Below are 14,986 nucleotides of genomic sequence, written 5' to 3' on the forward strand. Positions count from 1 at the left end.
CATTCCTGCTGGAATTGTAAGGAAGATGCCTTTCTCTGCTTGTTTCCCCAGCTRGGATCTGAGAGGGGCAGGGACAAAACTCCACGAGTTCCATGTGCCAGGTCTGGTTTGAGGTTGTGGGGTTTTTTCACATTTGAGGGTCCAGCTGTTTCCCCTCAGCAGTTTGTTCCACAGCCCAAACACATCCAGTCTGGAGGATATTTAGCCAAATATTTCTTTCTTGGAGCAGCTGGTGAGTTACTTTCTTACAAGATGCTCTCTATGTACCCAGAAAAATTGTAGTTACCTCTGCTGTAAAGGCTGCCAGGCCTAAGCTTTCCTAAACCCACCCTTTTCCTGGTCACAGCTACATCTAAACCATGAATCACTCCTCTCTTACCTGTGTGAACAKCTTCCAAACGTTGACAGACTGCAAGGGTTGCCAGATAAGCCTGGGTAATGTGGGGCTTGGATGTTTTCTGCCCGAACAGGCCCTCCAGCCCCTCGAGTGTTTTGTGTCATTTTCTGAGCATTCTTCTTTTTGCTTCTCCACAAGCACATTGTTCCAAACACAGCCAGTTTGGGCACATTTTTTGAGGACAGAAAACAGGGACAAGAAGAAGATTGTCACTGACTTGTTACATGTGCAAAAATCAAAATTATCTTGGGCCTTTCTCTAAGAGTCTGGAGCCTTCTCAGACTCTGCTTTCACCCTGAGGGCTTTTCTTCCCCTTCAAAGGCTTTTCTGTGAGCTCTGCTGTTTGGGGTAAGGCAGGCAGTGACCGTCCCCCCTCCCTCAGGTAATTTCATTTGATTCTGCTTCAAACAGACTTTGCCAGGAGGGACAGAAGCCTCTGGGACCCAGTCCCTATTGAAGGGTTTGCCCCTGGGACCTGCTCCCTGTTCCAAAGCTTTGCCCCTGTGAAAGCTKCACCCTCTTAGGGCTGGTGGAACCCTCTCTATGCTCCTCCTGCCCCACAAACAGCCCTGTCACCCCCATGGCTGTGGCTGGGAGCAGCTCCCCTGCTCTGCTGGCATTTTGGGGCATTTCCCCAGGTGAACCCTCGTGTTCARCAGCAGAGGGTGCAGACCCCAAGGGTTTTGCTGGATGGGCACCCAGSCTGAGCAGATCCTCTGTGTCCACAGGGCAAATTCACCACTGCCAGTGACGTGTGGGCCTTCGGGGTGACGCTGTGGGAGATGTTTGTGCTGTGCAAGGAGCAGCCCTACAGCCTCCTGACGGACGAGCAGGTCATCGAGAACACGGGCGAGTTCTTCCGCAGCCAGGGCAGGCAGGTGAGGATCCCATGGGCTCTTCCTTCCCTGGGGCCATCCCATCCATGTGGGTGTTCCCTCTGCCCTCMCCTCCTCTGCAGCAGACTCTGCTTCTCCTCCTTTCTCTCCTCCCTCTTTTCTGGGCTCGCTGCACCACTTTCCCTCTCTCACAGTCCCACTGGAAGAATCCCTTGGCTCTGTCCTTCTTTTCCATTCTAAGCCCCTTCACTTTGCTCTGTCTTTAGCTTTTCYAGGCTCTCCCACACAATCCCCTTTGCTCTTTTCCTCTGTCAGCACTCTCCCACCAGCATTGGTTCTGAAAGATGAGGAAGCACTCTCWGAGGTGGGAAGGAGGAATTGTTCATTCCCAGGGATTGGATTCTCCTTTTGGTATCTCCACACAAGCCAAGGAGCCTTTGGCCATCTCCAGCTGCTGTCATTCTGTACCCACTGCTGCTGCCCTCAATAAACACCAGTGATGGTGCAGGACACTCAATCTCTTCAGCATATAAAGCTGTGCAGTGCCAAAATTCTCCCCAAAATTCACCTTTAGCACCAGAGAATTAAGGGAAATAAAAYGATGGGGGGTTTACTCACCATCTCCCAAATATTAATGATTTAGCCAAGAGCCTAAAAGAAGTGATCCTAAAAAATGACAGGGAGTAATAAAATCTTTCTGCCAAGCTGTGCTRTAGATAAGCTCTAAAAGGTGTTTTTTCTGTCTCTGCTAACAAGCTGTCACGATGCTTAGAAAGCCTCATGGGTTGTCTACGGTGAGTTGAAAGTACTTGGATTTTATTGTGGTAAATTTGGTTTTGGTTTGTGTTTTGCTGTCTCCTGGAAGACTAATCCCTTGGAAACCTCTGTGTTTTCTGGGGGACAAAGGCCTGTTTTGTGACCAGCTCATCAGACAAGTTGGCAAAGTGTCCGTGGTGCTGTTTGAGAGGCTCTGTCCAGACTCCACTGCCAGCCTGGGGCTGGATGGGTTCCAAACCCTGCATGGGGGCTGTGTCTTGTAAACCTGGAATGAAACTGTCCTTTGGTGTTGCTTCAGTAAAGGTTCAGTTCTTTTGTGAACACCYCACTGAAATACTGTGCCTCTCTTCRTTCCAGATCTATCTGTCCCAGACTCCTCTGTGCCCTAACCCTGTGTTCGACCTGATGCTGAAATGCTGGAGCAGGGATATCAAAGATCGCCCCACTTTTGACATGATCCACCAGTTCCTGCTAGAACAAATGGAATCAAACATCTGACTCCAGGAGAGAGGCAAATTGTYGAGAACAGAGTGATTTTGGGGTCTCTTTGCCTGTCCCTCATAGTCAGGCCACCTTGCTCCCCTCCCTGGCTGGGCCCTATTTCGGTTGGGATGTCCATGGCAGCTGCTCGTTCTCTTGGCCATGGTCTGAYACACAGGACCAGAGGATCTCATTGGGTTGAAAAATCATCTCCTCTTCTGAATCATTTCCTGGGAATACTGTGAGAGGGGTTTTTGTTGGATACCTGTACACCTTTGGGCAAAAGGAATGAGTAAAACTGGGAGGGACTTGGAGCTCTCTCCTGGCTGGAAGAGAAGGCGCCGGTCGGTGAGAGTGCTGCCACTCGAGAACAGCTTTCTGGAAGGAAAGACTGCAGCCTTCTAGARCTATTCCATGAAATCAGATGGAAGTCTTGTGCACATTAGCAAGTGTTTCTGTGTGCTCTTGCTACAGACAATGGTGAGAGGCCGGAAACTGGAGCTGGGAAATGGTTTAATGGGCTTGGGAACTGACGGAGCATTTGGGAACCCTTTGGGAGTGACACTGCCAGGGTCCACAGAAGATGCTGAAACAAGAGTCCAAGATGATGTTCTGTTTTCCTGTGGTTGTTAAGCACTGCTTTGGTTATATATGTGCGTTTTCCCCACACTGGATTTTTTTTTGTTGTTGTTGTTGTTTTGTTTTCTAGAAAAAATGATTTTGAAAATGAATGTTAAAGGTCATTGGGAGGTCACTGTGTTAKAAGGTCTTCCTCTGACCTACAAATTAAGGTTAGGGTAGGGAGTTTGTATTGAGAAGTAGCTGATACTGTACTACTGTCACTATGTAGTTTATTAACCTAATGAACTTGTAGCCACAATGGACTGATGTGCAATTAATCCTGTATAATTACCCATCAATATGAGAGCTCTAAATCCATGCTGTTAYGTGTGAGAGGGAACTTAGATTTGGTGAAACCAGATGGCTGAGAGCAGAACCCTCTTTGTCACTTGTCACAGCTCCCAYGAGAGGGACAGGAGGAGTGCAGAGGTGCCACGTGTGTGTGTGTGTCTGGAGCCAGGGGTTCCTCTCCAGCAGGTTTGTGCCATGGCCAGGCAGGAGCAGCTCAGCCCAGGCTCTGTCCCTGCCGTGTCCCAGGTGTCCCCAGAGCGGGGCTGGCACCTCCCCTGGCRTGGCCTGGCCTTTATCTCAGTACAGGCCCGTTACTCATTGAACTTGGGGTTGCTTTTTGTGTGTGGTGTCACAAACAGCTCATTCTCTGGATGGTTTCAGAGGGCTCTGAAATCCATTTGGAGTGAGTTAGAGAATTCAGTGTGCTTCTACAATAAATCCACTGTGGATTTACCAGGTGCCTGGGGAATACTCTATTCCCTCTCTAATCATTTAGCAAGATACTTAGGACCAAACCAAATATTTCGTAAGCTGGGAGAAGATGAAAGCTCAGCACTTGCCTTTTTCTTTTTTAAAGTAGAATCCAGCATAAAYTGTATTTCCAGTAAAGATTATAAAGATAATTTTCATTTTAGCCACAAGCAGAGATGGCTGGCTGGCTGTGCTGTGAGAGGGCACTGCTGAGAGGGGAATGTCTGAGTGGTTACAACACAGGGATGATTGTGCTACAAGAAMAACCCTGCTTCTGCATGGGCACTGCCAGGCTGGAGCGTGGCATGGCTGTGTCTGCTCCTTGGGAAGGCTCCCAGCCCTGCCAGGGTGTGCCCCACTGCTKCTCCTCTGAGCCCCTTGAGGGCTGAGGAGCTGGAGGAGGGCCCAAGTGCTCTCCTCTCCCTGCAGGGATCCCTGGGCTCAGGTTCTCACCCCAAATAGGTGTTGGGTTTTGTTTTTTTTCCCCTGTGTGGGGCCTGGTGTGATCTGCCCTTCCCTGTGGGAGTCAGAGCCAGCAGGTCCCTGCTGCAGCCTGCTGGGTGCTGTCCCCTGGCAAACCACTCAGCCATGGTATTTCTGGAGCATTGCTGCCCCAGGAAATGTCCCCAGTGACACCCAGCTGTGTGTGCTCTCCTGTGCCTGGAGCTGGGAGCTCCCTGAGTGTGGAGTGTCCCAGATGGGCTTTGTGCTCCTCTTACACCCGGACGTGCTGTCCCTCCATTGACATGGTGACATACAAGGTTTGTCTCATATCAATAAATTCTAATGATAACCTTGACAAAAGTGAATTTCTGCTTTGTTTTTAYCCAGKTTTCCASCCTRAGAAGTGGTGTTTTGGTGGGRTTGTTCAGCAGCTCTGTGGGGAGTRTGTGACCCCTGGGTTTGGAGGGAGCAGCCACTGACCATTTCAAGGAGGGAATTTCTGGAAATGCTGGAAAGGTGCTGGCCCAAATCCCCTTGGGCTGGTGGGACCTGGATGGGCCTGAGGTGTTTGTTGGTGCTGAATTTCAATAAGCAACTTTTTCATCTCAGTGTTAAAATTGGGTGGTTTAGGCTGGGAGGAGCTTTTTTTTAGGTCCCTCATAAACCTGTCCACTAAACTCTGAGCTAATTTCAAAATTCCCTTGGGGTGCTCTGGACTTTGTCCATCTGGACATTGAAAATCTCCAAGGTTGGAGATGCTACCCCTGCACCTGTCCCAGATCATTCTGTGCCCCTGAAGGAGAATTTTTTCCTTGTCCCTTGCGGGTCTTTCCTCTTCATCTTGTACCTGTTCCCTCTCAGTCTGTCCCTGTGCCCCTCTGAGCTGAGCCCCTGCACCCTGGCAGGCCCACCCATCCTACACACCTGGGGTGGCTGGCCCTGAGCAGAGCTTGGGTATCTGGGCAAACTCAAATGCATTTTATAAAGGGTGAAAATACCAGACCTCTCAGTTTAGGCACCGAGCACAAGAGGCAAAGCAGAATTTTTATCTTCTTAGATATGAGTTTGAGGGAAATTAGGCACTTTAATAGGTGAGAACAGCCCTCAAATATTCAACAGGTGGCCCAGAGRAGCTGTGGATCCYCCATCCCTGGAAGTGTCCAAGGCCAGGTTGGACAGGGCTTGGAGARACCCAGTCTGGTGKAAYGAGATCATCTTTAAGRTTCCYTCCAACCCAAACCAGTCTGGGATTCTGGGAYATTAAATCRATTCCATACAGGAGTTAGATATTCATTCATTTATTACTACCTTTACTGGCTGCAAGTATTCTCCAAAGATGAAAGGCTTGGCCAGAAGGAGAAGCTGCTGCTGCTCCATCAGCAATGCAGTCAGTGTTCCAGGAGTTCTGAAAYATCCACAACATCCCAGTGAAATTTTACAGGTTGGAGGTCCTGGATCAGGCTCAGCAGGTGAAATATTGCAAATTTTACACCTCCCAAAYKGGATTTTAATCTTTCTTTSCCTCCCCCTGTGCCAGGTGGACTCACCTTCCTAATGATCTTCTGCCCCCCGAACATCACTTTGTCYCTCTTGCGAAATCTGTACTGAGGCACGTGGGGCTGAAGTTGTTCTGGAAAGCAGAAGCCTCAMATCAGAAACCACCTTGAGCAGCTGGGAAAGCACCTGGGCACAGCTTGGCCACTCTGCTGCCTCCAGAACAGCTCCTGTGGGCAGCTTTTGGGGTTTAAACCACCCTGGGATCCCTCCTTCCCCAGGCAGGGCTGGCTCCAGGTTCTCCCTCAGCCCCAGAGGAGACAAAGGGCTCTCTNGGGTTGGGTGGCTTTAATCTCCTGAAGGAAACCTCTGATTCCATCATTTCTCATTACTGTGACAGTGCAAACACAATAACATTTTAATAGTTTGCATAATTTACAGCTGATRSTGAGGCTGATACTGCTCAYACCCCAAARAAAYGAAACCCCTCAGAGTCCTGCACAGACAGTTCTGGGTTCAGACCGGRGTGAGTGAATCTACACAAGTCCTTCACCCAACCACACCTCTACAGCAAACAGCTACCACAGAAAAGTACAAAAAGATTCAAGATTGATGGAAAACCTGGTTTTGAAACTTACATAGTAAATACTTGATAATTCGACAGCCTCATTAGTCCATACATGACAAACACAACAACTGCTTCAAGCAGCAATGCGGCTGCAGCTCCAATTGCAATTCCAGTCACCTGGAAGGCGAATTTAGGGAGAAGGAAGTTAATAATTTTCAATTTCAGAAGTTACTACATACGTTTTGGGAGGCTGACGAACACTCAGTAAGATCTGTGAGGTCCTGTCACAGGGTGCCCAGAGAAGCTGTGGATCCCTGGCAGTGCCCAAGGCCAGGCTGGACATTGGGGCTGGGAGCAGCCTGGGACAGTGGGAGGGGGTGGAAAAAAAGTGATTTTTATGGTCCCTTCCCACGCAGAGCACAACTGGGCTGTTCAGTAAGGAGGAGCCCCTGTTGTGCTCCTGCCTTCAGCTGAACAGCAGCAAACCCAGCAAGGCAGTGTGGCTGTGTGGTGTTGGGAATGGGAACAACCTTTATCCTGCAGGGATCAGGCAGGGAAGGATCTTCCCATCCTCAGACAGCCGGGCTGGGAGGGCAGGGAGGAGCTGAGGAGGGTTGGTTGAATCTTCTCTGCAGCCCAGTGAATCCCTGAGCCCTGAGCTTTCCCTGCTGGGAGCAGGAGCAGGGGCTGAGCAGGCAGGCACAGCCAGGCCCTGCAGAGTCCTGGTGCTGGATGTGACCATGGACCCCTCTGTTCTGGGGCTGCTTACAGGGARCATCTGGCACCGCTGTCTGTGGGGYTGGGAGCCCTCAGCGAGCCTGAAAAGCRCTGTCAAATTCCTGGGCTCATCCAGAAATTCCAGGTGGGGAAAGAAAGAGCTGTCCAGGAGAACCTGAGGAGCTTTGTGCTGCAGGTGGAACCTGCTGGGGGCTGACATCACAGAGGGACATCCCCTGGTGACCACAGGGAGCTGTGTCTCCTTCCCTGCCCCCTCCACAGTAACATCATCATGGCAGGCTTCAAGGGACACTGCATCTTCCCTCGAAACCCCTACTACATCCCTGGGTAAGTCCAACCAAAACATCCATTTCCAGTGCAAATGGCTCTGCTTGGGATCGTGTAGTGTTTATGACTCAGGRTGTTTTGGGGTTTTTTTAAAGACACTATTCAATATTCCATGTAACAGCGCTCTGAAGGAGGCAGAGCTCCAGGGGAAGCAGCACCTTGCAGGAGGGCGGTGCCAAAACACATGGAGAACAAAGCCAAAATTGTTCTTTTTCCCCCACTTCTTTCAAACTGCTAAATGCCACCAGAGCTACTGCACAGGGTTTGGCTTCCAAACTGTTATAATTTTTGCACCAAGGGTTTTTGGTGTCTCCTTTGAGTAAATGGTTGTACAGAGGTGACACTCTGGTCACTGGGCTGGAGCCCTGTCCTGCTGCCAGGTCTGTGCTCCTGGAAGGGTCAGGGGCTGTGGAACCTGGTGACCCCGCTCCATAGGCTGTTGGATTTCTCTCCAAGGCTTTCTCTCCTCTAAAGGCTTGGAAAGAAGAAACCCTGGGTGTGAATAGATGAGTTACAGGGGAGGAGGGAAGATCTGAGTGGGAGGAATAAGGGATTTGCTGTGAATAAAGGAGTCGTGTGTGGGGTACCCTGGTGAGACCCACACTCTGTGGTGTGTAAAGGGGTGGGAAGGGCTGGGTGGCCCCCAGGGGAARAGGAGCTGCTGTGGGTGCAAAATCCCTGGGATTAGCCCAGGCTGAGGGAGCTGGTGCCTGTCCAGGCTGTGAGCCCTGGCACAAGGGGGGTGCAGGGTGGGCACAGCGGGGCAGATCCCGGGGCACAGACAGAGGGTGGAGCCCCTTCCCCTGGGGCTGCTCCTGCAGTGGGACCCGACAGCCCTTCCCATCACAGGGACAGGCAGGATTTTCCATTGCTGCTCTCTGTACCTTCCCACTCACACAAGATCTGAGGTTGGGTATTTTAACTCATTTCTGCGTTGCTGTGGCCTTCTGATGTGACATCCTGAGTGTGCCATCAAAGCCRTGCTGGGAAAGACGAGGGACAGCAAGGAGGGAGCTGTGGCTGGAACTTCAGCCCCAAAACCCCAAATCCTTCCTTGCTCATCCCTGCAGCTCCCTCAGGAGCAGATCCCARCCCCAGTATGGACACAGCAGCTGGGGCTGCTCCCGAGGGAGCTGCTTTGGCCTCTGGAGGCAGGAGGAGGAACCAAAATGTGCAGCTGCCTTTGCTGGTGCTGTGCAGGCTGGTGGCACACCCTGGGCCCCTGAGGGTGCTTTGGGTGAGAAGGAGCTGCCTGAAGGCATCACCAGCACTGGGGTGGCACAGGAGGAGGGGGAAGATGCCATGTCACAGCATGTCACAGGGTGTCACCAGCTGTCCCATGTGCCAGAGCTGGCTGTGCCAGTGAGCCCAGGGATGCCATGAGAGTACAAAGCACATTGCTGCACTCAGATCAGGCAGTGGCCACAGGAGTTTGAAAAGCCACCACAGTGCTCAAGAGCACTGGAAAGTCTGAAGCCATCGAGTGGGATGGCTTGGGAAGGACTGGGRGGGCAGAGGAGAGGTCAGTCCCTGTATCCCGGGCACTGGGCACTGGGCACAGCCCTGTCCTGGCTCTGCAGCGCTGGGAAGGGTTTGCAGACAGGTGAGGATGGGCCCAGGGCCAAGGCTTTGCTGGCAGCCAGGGAGGCAGAGCAGGTTTGGGTGGCAGCCTGGGAGTGCTGCTGGAGGAGAGAGATGGCTCAGCCTCGGGGTTTGTGCTGCTCAGCAGCCCCAGCCCCAAACTGGGATCCCAAAMAGGGRTYCTTSACCAACCCCCAGCACAGGGGCACARCCAGCCCTGCTGAGKCTGYTCCCTTCCCCAGGCTTTGCCCTGAACTCCCTCCAAGACAGATCCCTTCTCATGCACCCAGCCGGGCTTGCTCAGGTCACCTCGTGTTTAATTGCAGGAATGAAACCTTTCTCAGCCCTGCCATTATTAAATSCCTCCAGCCATCCTGTAATTACCTGGGCTCTGTCATTTGTGCCCTTGCCCAGTTTTATTCATCCTGCTGTGCCTTCCCCACATTGCAAGGCTCGTTGGGGACCCTGGGATGAGGCAGAGCAGTGGCTGGGGAGGAATCCCGCATCAGAGTGGGAAAACCTGCCCAGCGGGAATGCACGGCTCTGCCCGCTGCTGCTCAAACCATTTGGAAGGGAAAGCACTTACTCATCATCTTATGATCCTCATGCATCATCTGGCTTTGTCCCYGGATCCACGCTGGGCTCATTGATTGAATATTTCTGTCTGTCCCTCGCAACTGGCAGCTCTACCTTTCTTCRGGGCTGGAATAACATCAGGGAATCYGAGACTGGAACAGCTCGAGTTTCTGGTGGTGCCTGGGAGCAGAGCCAGAGCTCYAGCACCTGCCCTCGAGTCACAGTGCCCATCCCTGGGACTGGGCAGTGCAGAAATCCCCAAAAATCAGAGCCTGTGTTGCTGGGGCTGGGCAGTGCCTTCCCTGTGCCCCCTGTGCCAGCAGTGCCTGGGGGGCTCAGGAGCCCGGGCAGCTCCTCGCTGTCAGGAGGGTGCAAGGGAGGAATTTTCCTTCTGATTTTTGAGTTTCCACACCAAACAAGAGGCACTGGGAATCTCTGAGTGACTGGCTGTGTGTCAGAGCAGAGGCMCTGTGAGGCTGAAACTGGGGCACGTTGAACTGGGATGATGTTTTAGCTGGGGCTGGATGTGGGTGCTGCCGTAGCGACACAGCCTAGGCTCTGCTCCCACTGGGAATTTGGCCACCCACAGGTGCTGCTCCCTGCCCTCATCCTGTGTTTCCCCACCAACCAAAGCACAGCCTGTGCCCGTACACGCCTGGGAATTGCTGAGCCAGTTTCTGTGCTGCCAGATGGGAACACACACGTGCAACACAGGCACTGCCTGTGGAACCATACCTGGGGGTCTCAGTTCTCCCCTCGAGCTGCTCCATCCAGGCACATCCATCCATCACCTTCCCTGGGCTCCTGGACAGGGCCTTTCCAGGGTACAAAAGCTCTGCAGCAGATTTGCACTGCCAGAGGGCAGGGATGGATGGGATATTGGGCAGGAATTGTTCCCTGTGAGGGTGGGCAGGCCCTGGCACAGGGTGCCCAGAGAAGCTGTGGCTGCCCCTGGATCCCTGGCAGTGCCCAAGGCCAGGCTGGACATTGGGGCTGGGAGCAGCCTGGGATGGTGGGAGGTGGCAGGGAGTGGAATTGGATGGGCTTTAAGGTCYTTCCCAACCCAAACCAGCTGGGATTCCTTGATTACCCTGCCACTGGACACCTCCCACTGCCCTCTCAGTGATGGTTCTCRTTGTGTTTCCTCCTCAGCTACGGGGGTTACGTCCCTCAGTTCAATTTCAGGTTTGGGAACACCTATGGCAGAATCACCCACAATGTGCTGACAGACCCCACGGTCAGCAAGAGCCCTCGCTCCCTGCTGGCACCCATGGACCCCAAGGARAACCTGCTCAGGCTCCATTACTACACCGAGCACCCAGGTGAGCCCACGGGACCTGCTAACGAGCACAGAATTCATTACCAGCACCCTTGGGAGGCTCCTGGGTGAAATGGGATATTTTCCTTGGAGCAATCACAGCTCTGGTGTAGGAGCACGGACATCTGGAGAGGAGTTGGAGCTCTGGGCCTCAGCAGATGAGGATGGGGATTCTTTTGTTGTGGTGAGGAGACTTTTGGTTCCCAGGTTACCAGTTAGATGAAGATCAGTGATTTTATAGTGTATTATGAACTCATCCCCCAATTCTTCCAGAATTCCTGTTGTTGTTCAGCCCTGGTCAGCAGCTGACCCCACACAGCTGCTCACTCMCAAATCCCAATCATGGCCTGTGTTAGCTGCTACAAAGGAAATGACCTCTAACCCAGCCAAACCCAGCACATTCCACAGGCTAAATCCATCTTTTGGGGAAGGTTGGCTCTCCCACCTCAGATCCCTTCCTGGCTCACCTGCCTGCTCTGAGCTCTCACAGTTTGGGATTGATTTTGCTCCTCAGCTCAGAAGGGCTCTAGAGCCTTCCCTTTCCCTTTCTTTCCCTTTCTTTCCCTTTCTTTCCCTTTCTTTCCCTTTCTTTCCCTTTCTTTCCCTTTCTTTCCCTTTCTTTCCCTTTCCTTCCCTTCCCCATTTTGCTAACAGGTCCCATCTCCTCCATCAGACACAGACAGGCCCACGTGGATTCCCAGCACTGGGAATTTGCAGGAATGTCCCACCAAGCCCCAGCCCTTGGGGCAGAGCTCCTGGTCCCTCTGAGTTGCCCTGGGACCCCTCTCAGCCCCTCGGGGCCATGCCACCCTTTGGGGACACTTCAGCCATGTCCCACCCCATGGCTGTTGTGTTATCCCTGGACAATGGGGATGAGTTTTTTCGGGGTTGAACACATGGAAAATGTGCCTGTGTGGGATCTGGGTCTTTTATTTCCCTGGGGATGGCCACACCAAAGTGCTGCTTTCTCCTTTCCCACTGGGAATTTGTGCCGTGCAGCATTTTGCAAACTTTTGGCCGCTCTGCTCCTCCCGGCCCTGTTTTCCAGGATCCAGGCCTCCTCCACACAGATGGTGCTTACAGGCCTCATTCCTGGAGATGGAAATTTGCATTTYCTTGGACTAAAATAGAGTTTGGGTGGACCCAACTAACCAGCTGACCGAGTTCCCTCTGGTTATCCCGGTTCTCTCCTGGTTCTCAGTGCCTGAGCTCACGTTTGCTGCTCCTTACTGAGGTCCTGCAGAGTGTGGCCGTGGGGAGCCACGGCCTGTGCTGGTCACCAACATCTCCTGCTGTCCAGCTGTCCCTGTGCCATCCTTAAACCCTCCCCTGCTGCCTCCTGTCCTTCTGGGTGGTTTATGCGATGCAGATCACAGAGCTCATGGCAGTGTCGGGTCTGTGGCCGCCTTTAGCCAACCCAGTCTCAAGATCTTTCTTCAAGGTTTGGCTTTGATAAAGCCGCGTTGAAGGGTTCTTTGCTTGTTTCTATCTTTGCAACACCAAGTTCTTTGCTGGTTTTTATCACTTGAATCCCATATTGATTTCTTGATGGAATTGAAATCAGGTTCTGCTGTTGGGGATCTCTTTCACGGGACCCAGGGAACGGCTGGAGCTGTCAGGGGAGGTTGAGGTTGGATTTCAGGGAAAGGTTCTTGTGTCCCCAGAGGGTGCTGGCACTGCCCAGGCTCCCCAGGGAATGGTCCCGGCCCCGAGGCTGCCAGAGCTCCAGGAGTGTTTGGACAGCGCTGCCAGGGATGGACAGGGTGGGGCTGTTGGGGGGTCTGGGCAGGGACAGGAGCTGGGCTGGGTGATCCTGGGGGTCCCTCCAGCCCAGGACATTCTGTGATTCCATGAGATCAGCCTGGGATGTGCTGAGTTATCCATTATCCATGTTGGAACTGGCTGTGGCACAGGCATCTGCTCCCCAGGAGCCTGACCCGAAAATGTGGATATTTACCCAAATCAAGAGCATTGTGCTCTCCTGGTTTTTCATTTCGTGCCTCACTGTGCAGCCTTTCTGAACCAACCAGTGTGCAAACCCCAGGGCCATAAAAAGGAGTTCTTATGGATTTCTCAGGTACAAACCAASCTAAGTTTCCTTTTTCTTTGCTTTWTGAGAGAAAGAGAGTAGATACAATACTCTCATTATTAATAATGAAGTAAAAAATAAGCCTGCTTAAAATTTGCAGACTGGATTAGAAAATCACTTTAATCAAGGATTTTTCTTTATTTTGTTGCCAGCCTGGGCACTTGGTAATTGAGTTGCATGGAGTATGTGATATAGATTTCACAAAGTTATGTACAGAACATATACACTTTATTATGTAATTTAACACATACAATTTATTATGCAATTATGGGCAGATTGCAAACCTAAATGCCCACCAGAAGTTTATACTCGTGCAGAAAAGAGCAGATTTTGCTGCTTTCTGCAGATGTGCAGAAATGATGGAATCATTCAGCTTGGAAAAGACCTCTAAGRTCGAGTCCAACACTAATCCAGCTCTGCAGACGGATGGGAGATGGTGCCTCATCCCTGGGATGCAGATGTGCTCCCGAGGGGACCCAGAGGGGAGGCTGAAATGACCAGAGACTGGAAAAAAAATTACGTAGGAGCACAAAAATGGAAGGAATTAGGTTTGTTTTAAAAAGACAAGGCTGACAGTGTAACAGTTTTCCAAAAAAGAAAAGGTGGCTTTGGGGTGGAGGAGAGATCCTCCGGTGGAATCACTGGGGAGGGAAAAGTGGGCTGAACTGGGGGGGTCACAAAGAGCTGAGGAGCCACGTCATGGGGGATTTTAGGGGAAAATCAGACAGAAGTTGCCCAGCCCAGCTGTCCCTGCAGAGTCTCAAAGTGCAGGGCTCTGTCCCTAGTTCACAGTGGAGRTATTTAGCATTTCCTGGATGTAAGATAAATTTTTTCCAGCCAGTGTTACAGCAGATCCTTTCCTCGATGAGCAGCAACAGTGCCAGGGCAAAAATTCCTTTGGAGKGGGCTCTGTTTGGGGTGGGCTGACACAGCCACGTGGAGTTAAGGATTGAGGAGTTTTTTGCCCTTTGSTACGTTTTACCTTGGCTGATGATATTTCACAGGTTAGGTAGCAGTTGGAATAAATGTTATTTCACTTTTATTAGTATTAGTGCAGGCTTTCTGTGCAGGAGTATGGATGGTGGCACTCTGAGCTGTGCAGGCAGTGGGTGATCCCAGGCTCCTTCCCATCCCCGGAGGGCTGTGGGGGACAATGGGACTATTCCTGCTCCCTAACTCGGTGTGTGTCCTGCAGGGTACGTCACCTACCAGCCCATCACCAACCCTCCCGAGATCCCGCTGGGGTCCCCCGTGGTCACCCCGGCGCTGCCGGAGCCGCTGATGAGCCACATGGACCCCGCGCACTGGCGGCTCCCGGGGGACGCGGCCGCGATCGGTGCCCGGCAGAGCCTCCAGCCCCGGGAGCCGCTGCGGGGGCTCGCCCTGCACCCCGCGGCCGAGGAGATGGAGAGAGAGGTGACCAAACCGCCCCTGGCCTGCTGCCTGGGCAGAGTSGGGGCTGGAGAGTGCAAGTGCCGCTGCAACTGCGGGGGGAAGAAAAAGGTGAGCGGGGATGGGGGRAWKGGGGRWKGRRGRRGGGTTCRCAGGGCTCTGCATGGCAAGGGAACAGGGTTTAGAGGGTCATGGAGAGGAGGATCAGACRCACAAATATTTCCAGCAGTAGCAAATCTGCTCCATATTCAGGAAATGGTTTTAGTCGTTAATTACACTTCCCAATCAAAAGGGCTTAGATTCTCRTTTGGGTGGGTTTGGCTTCAGTCCCAGTCCCCAAAGTTGTGTTACGCTGTGCTGGGCAGCCAGGCTGCGCTTCCTGAGGGAGCCCTGATGCTGCCTTCCTCCTCTTCTTCCTCTTCCTCCTCTCAAAGAGAGATCCCTCCCAGCACCTTTGGTTACCTGCYGGCTTTCTGACCCCACATCTGCCCCCACCTGAGTTTCCCACCATTATTACCCCTCATTTAGACACAAATATTGGGATTTGCCTGTGAAGCTGGGTGCTGTTCAACACAGCAGTAGCACT

General features: G+C 52.3%; 2 protein-coding genes across 4 annotated transcripts in view; both read left to right on the top strand.

The window, feature by feature from the left end:
- The window catches only part of LOC130580700 (discoidin domain-containing receptor 2-like), a 56,974-nt gene extending 52,297 nt beyond the window's left edge, over positions 1–4,677 (top strand). For all 3 annotated transcript variants that reach the window (XM_057378355.1, XM_057378353.1, XM_057378354.1), the window contains exons 16-17: positions 1,126–1,275; positions 2,368–4,677. In XM_057378355.1, coding sequence (XP_057234338.1) covers positions 1,126–1,275; positions 2,368–2,508 — 291 coding nt within the window. In that variant the 3' untranslated portion in view covers positions 2,509–4,677. The remainder of the gene's footprint in view (positions 1–1,125; positions 1,276–2,367) is intronic.
- Positions 4,678–7,057: 2,380 nt separating this feature from the next.
- Positions 7,058–14,986, top strand: part of CIMIP2A (ciliary microtubule inner protein 2A) — a 14,939-nt gene continuing 7,010 nt past the window's right edge. Inside the window, exons 1-3 of the mRNA XM_057378348.1 lie at positions 7,058–7,444; positions 10,754–10,923; positions 14,204–14,511. Of these exons, the coding sequence (XP_057234331.1) occupies positions 7,389–7,444; positions 10,754–10,923; positions 14,204–14,511 (534 nt within the window). The 5' untranslated portion in view covers positions 7,058–7,388. The remainder of the gene's footprint in view (positions 7,445–10,753; positions 10,924–14,203; positions 14,512–14,986) is intronic.

Source organism: Malurus melanocephalus, unplaced genomic scaffold (genome assembly GCF_030028575.1).
Source record: "Malurus melanocephalus ecotype Western Australia unplaced genomic scaffold, MMel_1.1 scaffold_355, whole genome shotgun sequence".
Taxonomy (NCBI): domain Eukaryota; kingdom Metazoa; phylum Chordata; class Aves; order Passeriformes; family Maluridae; genus Malurus; species Malurus melanocephalus.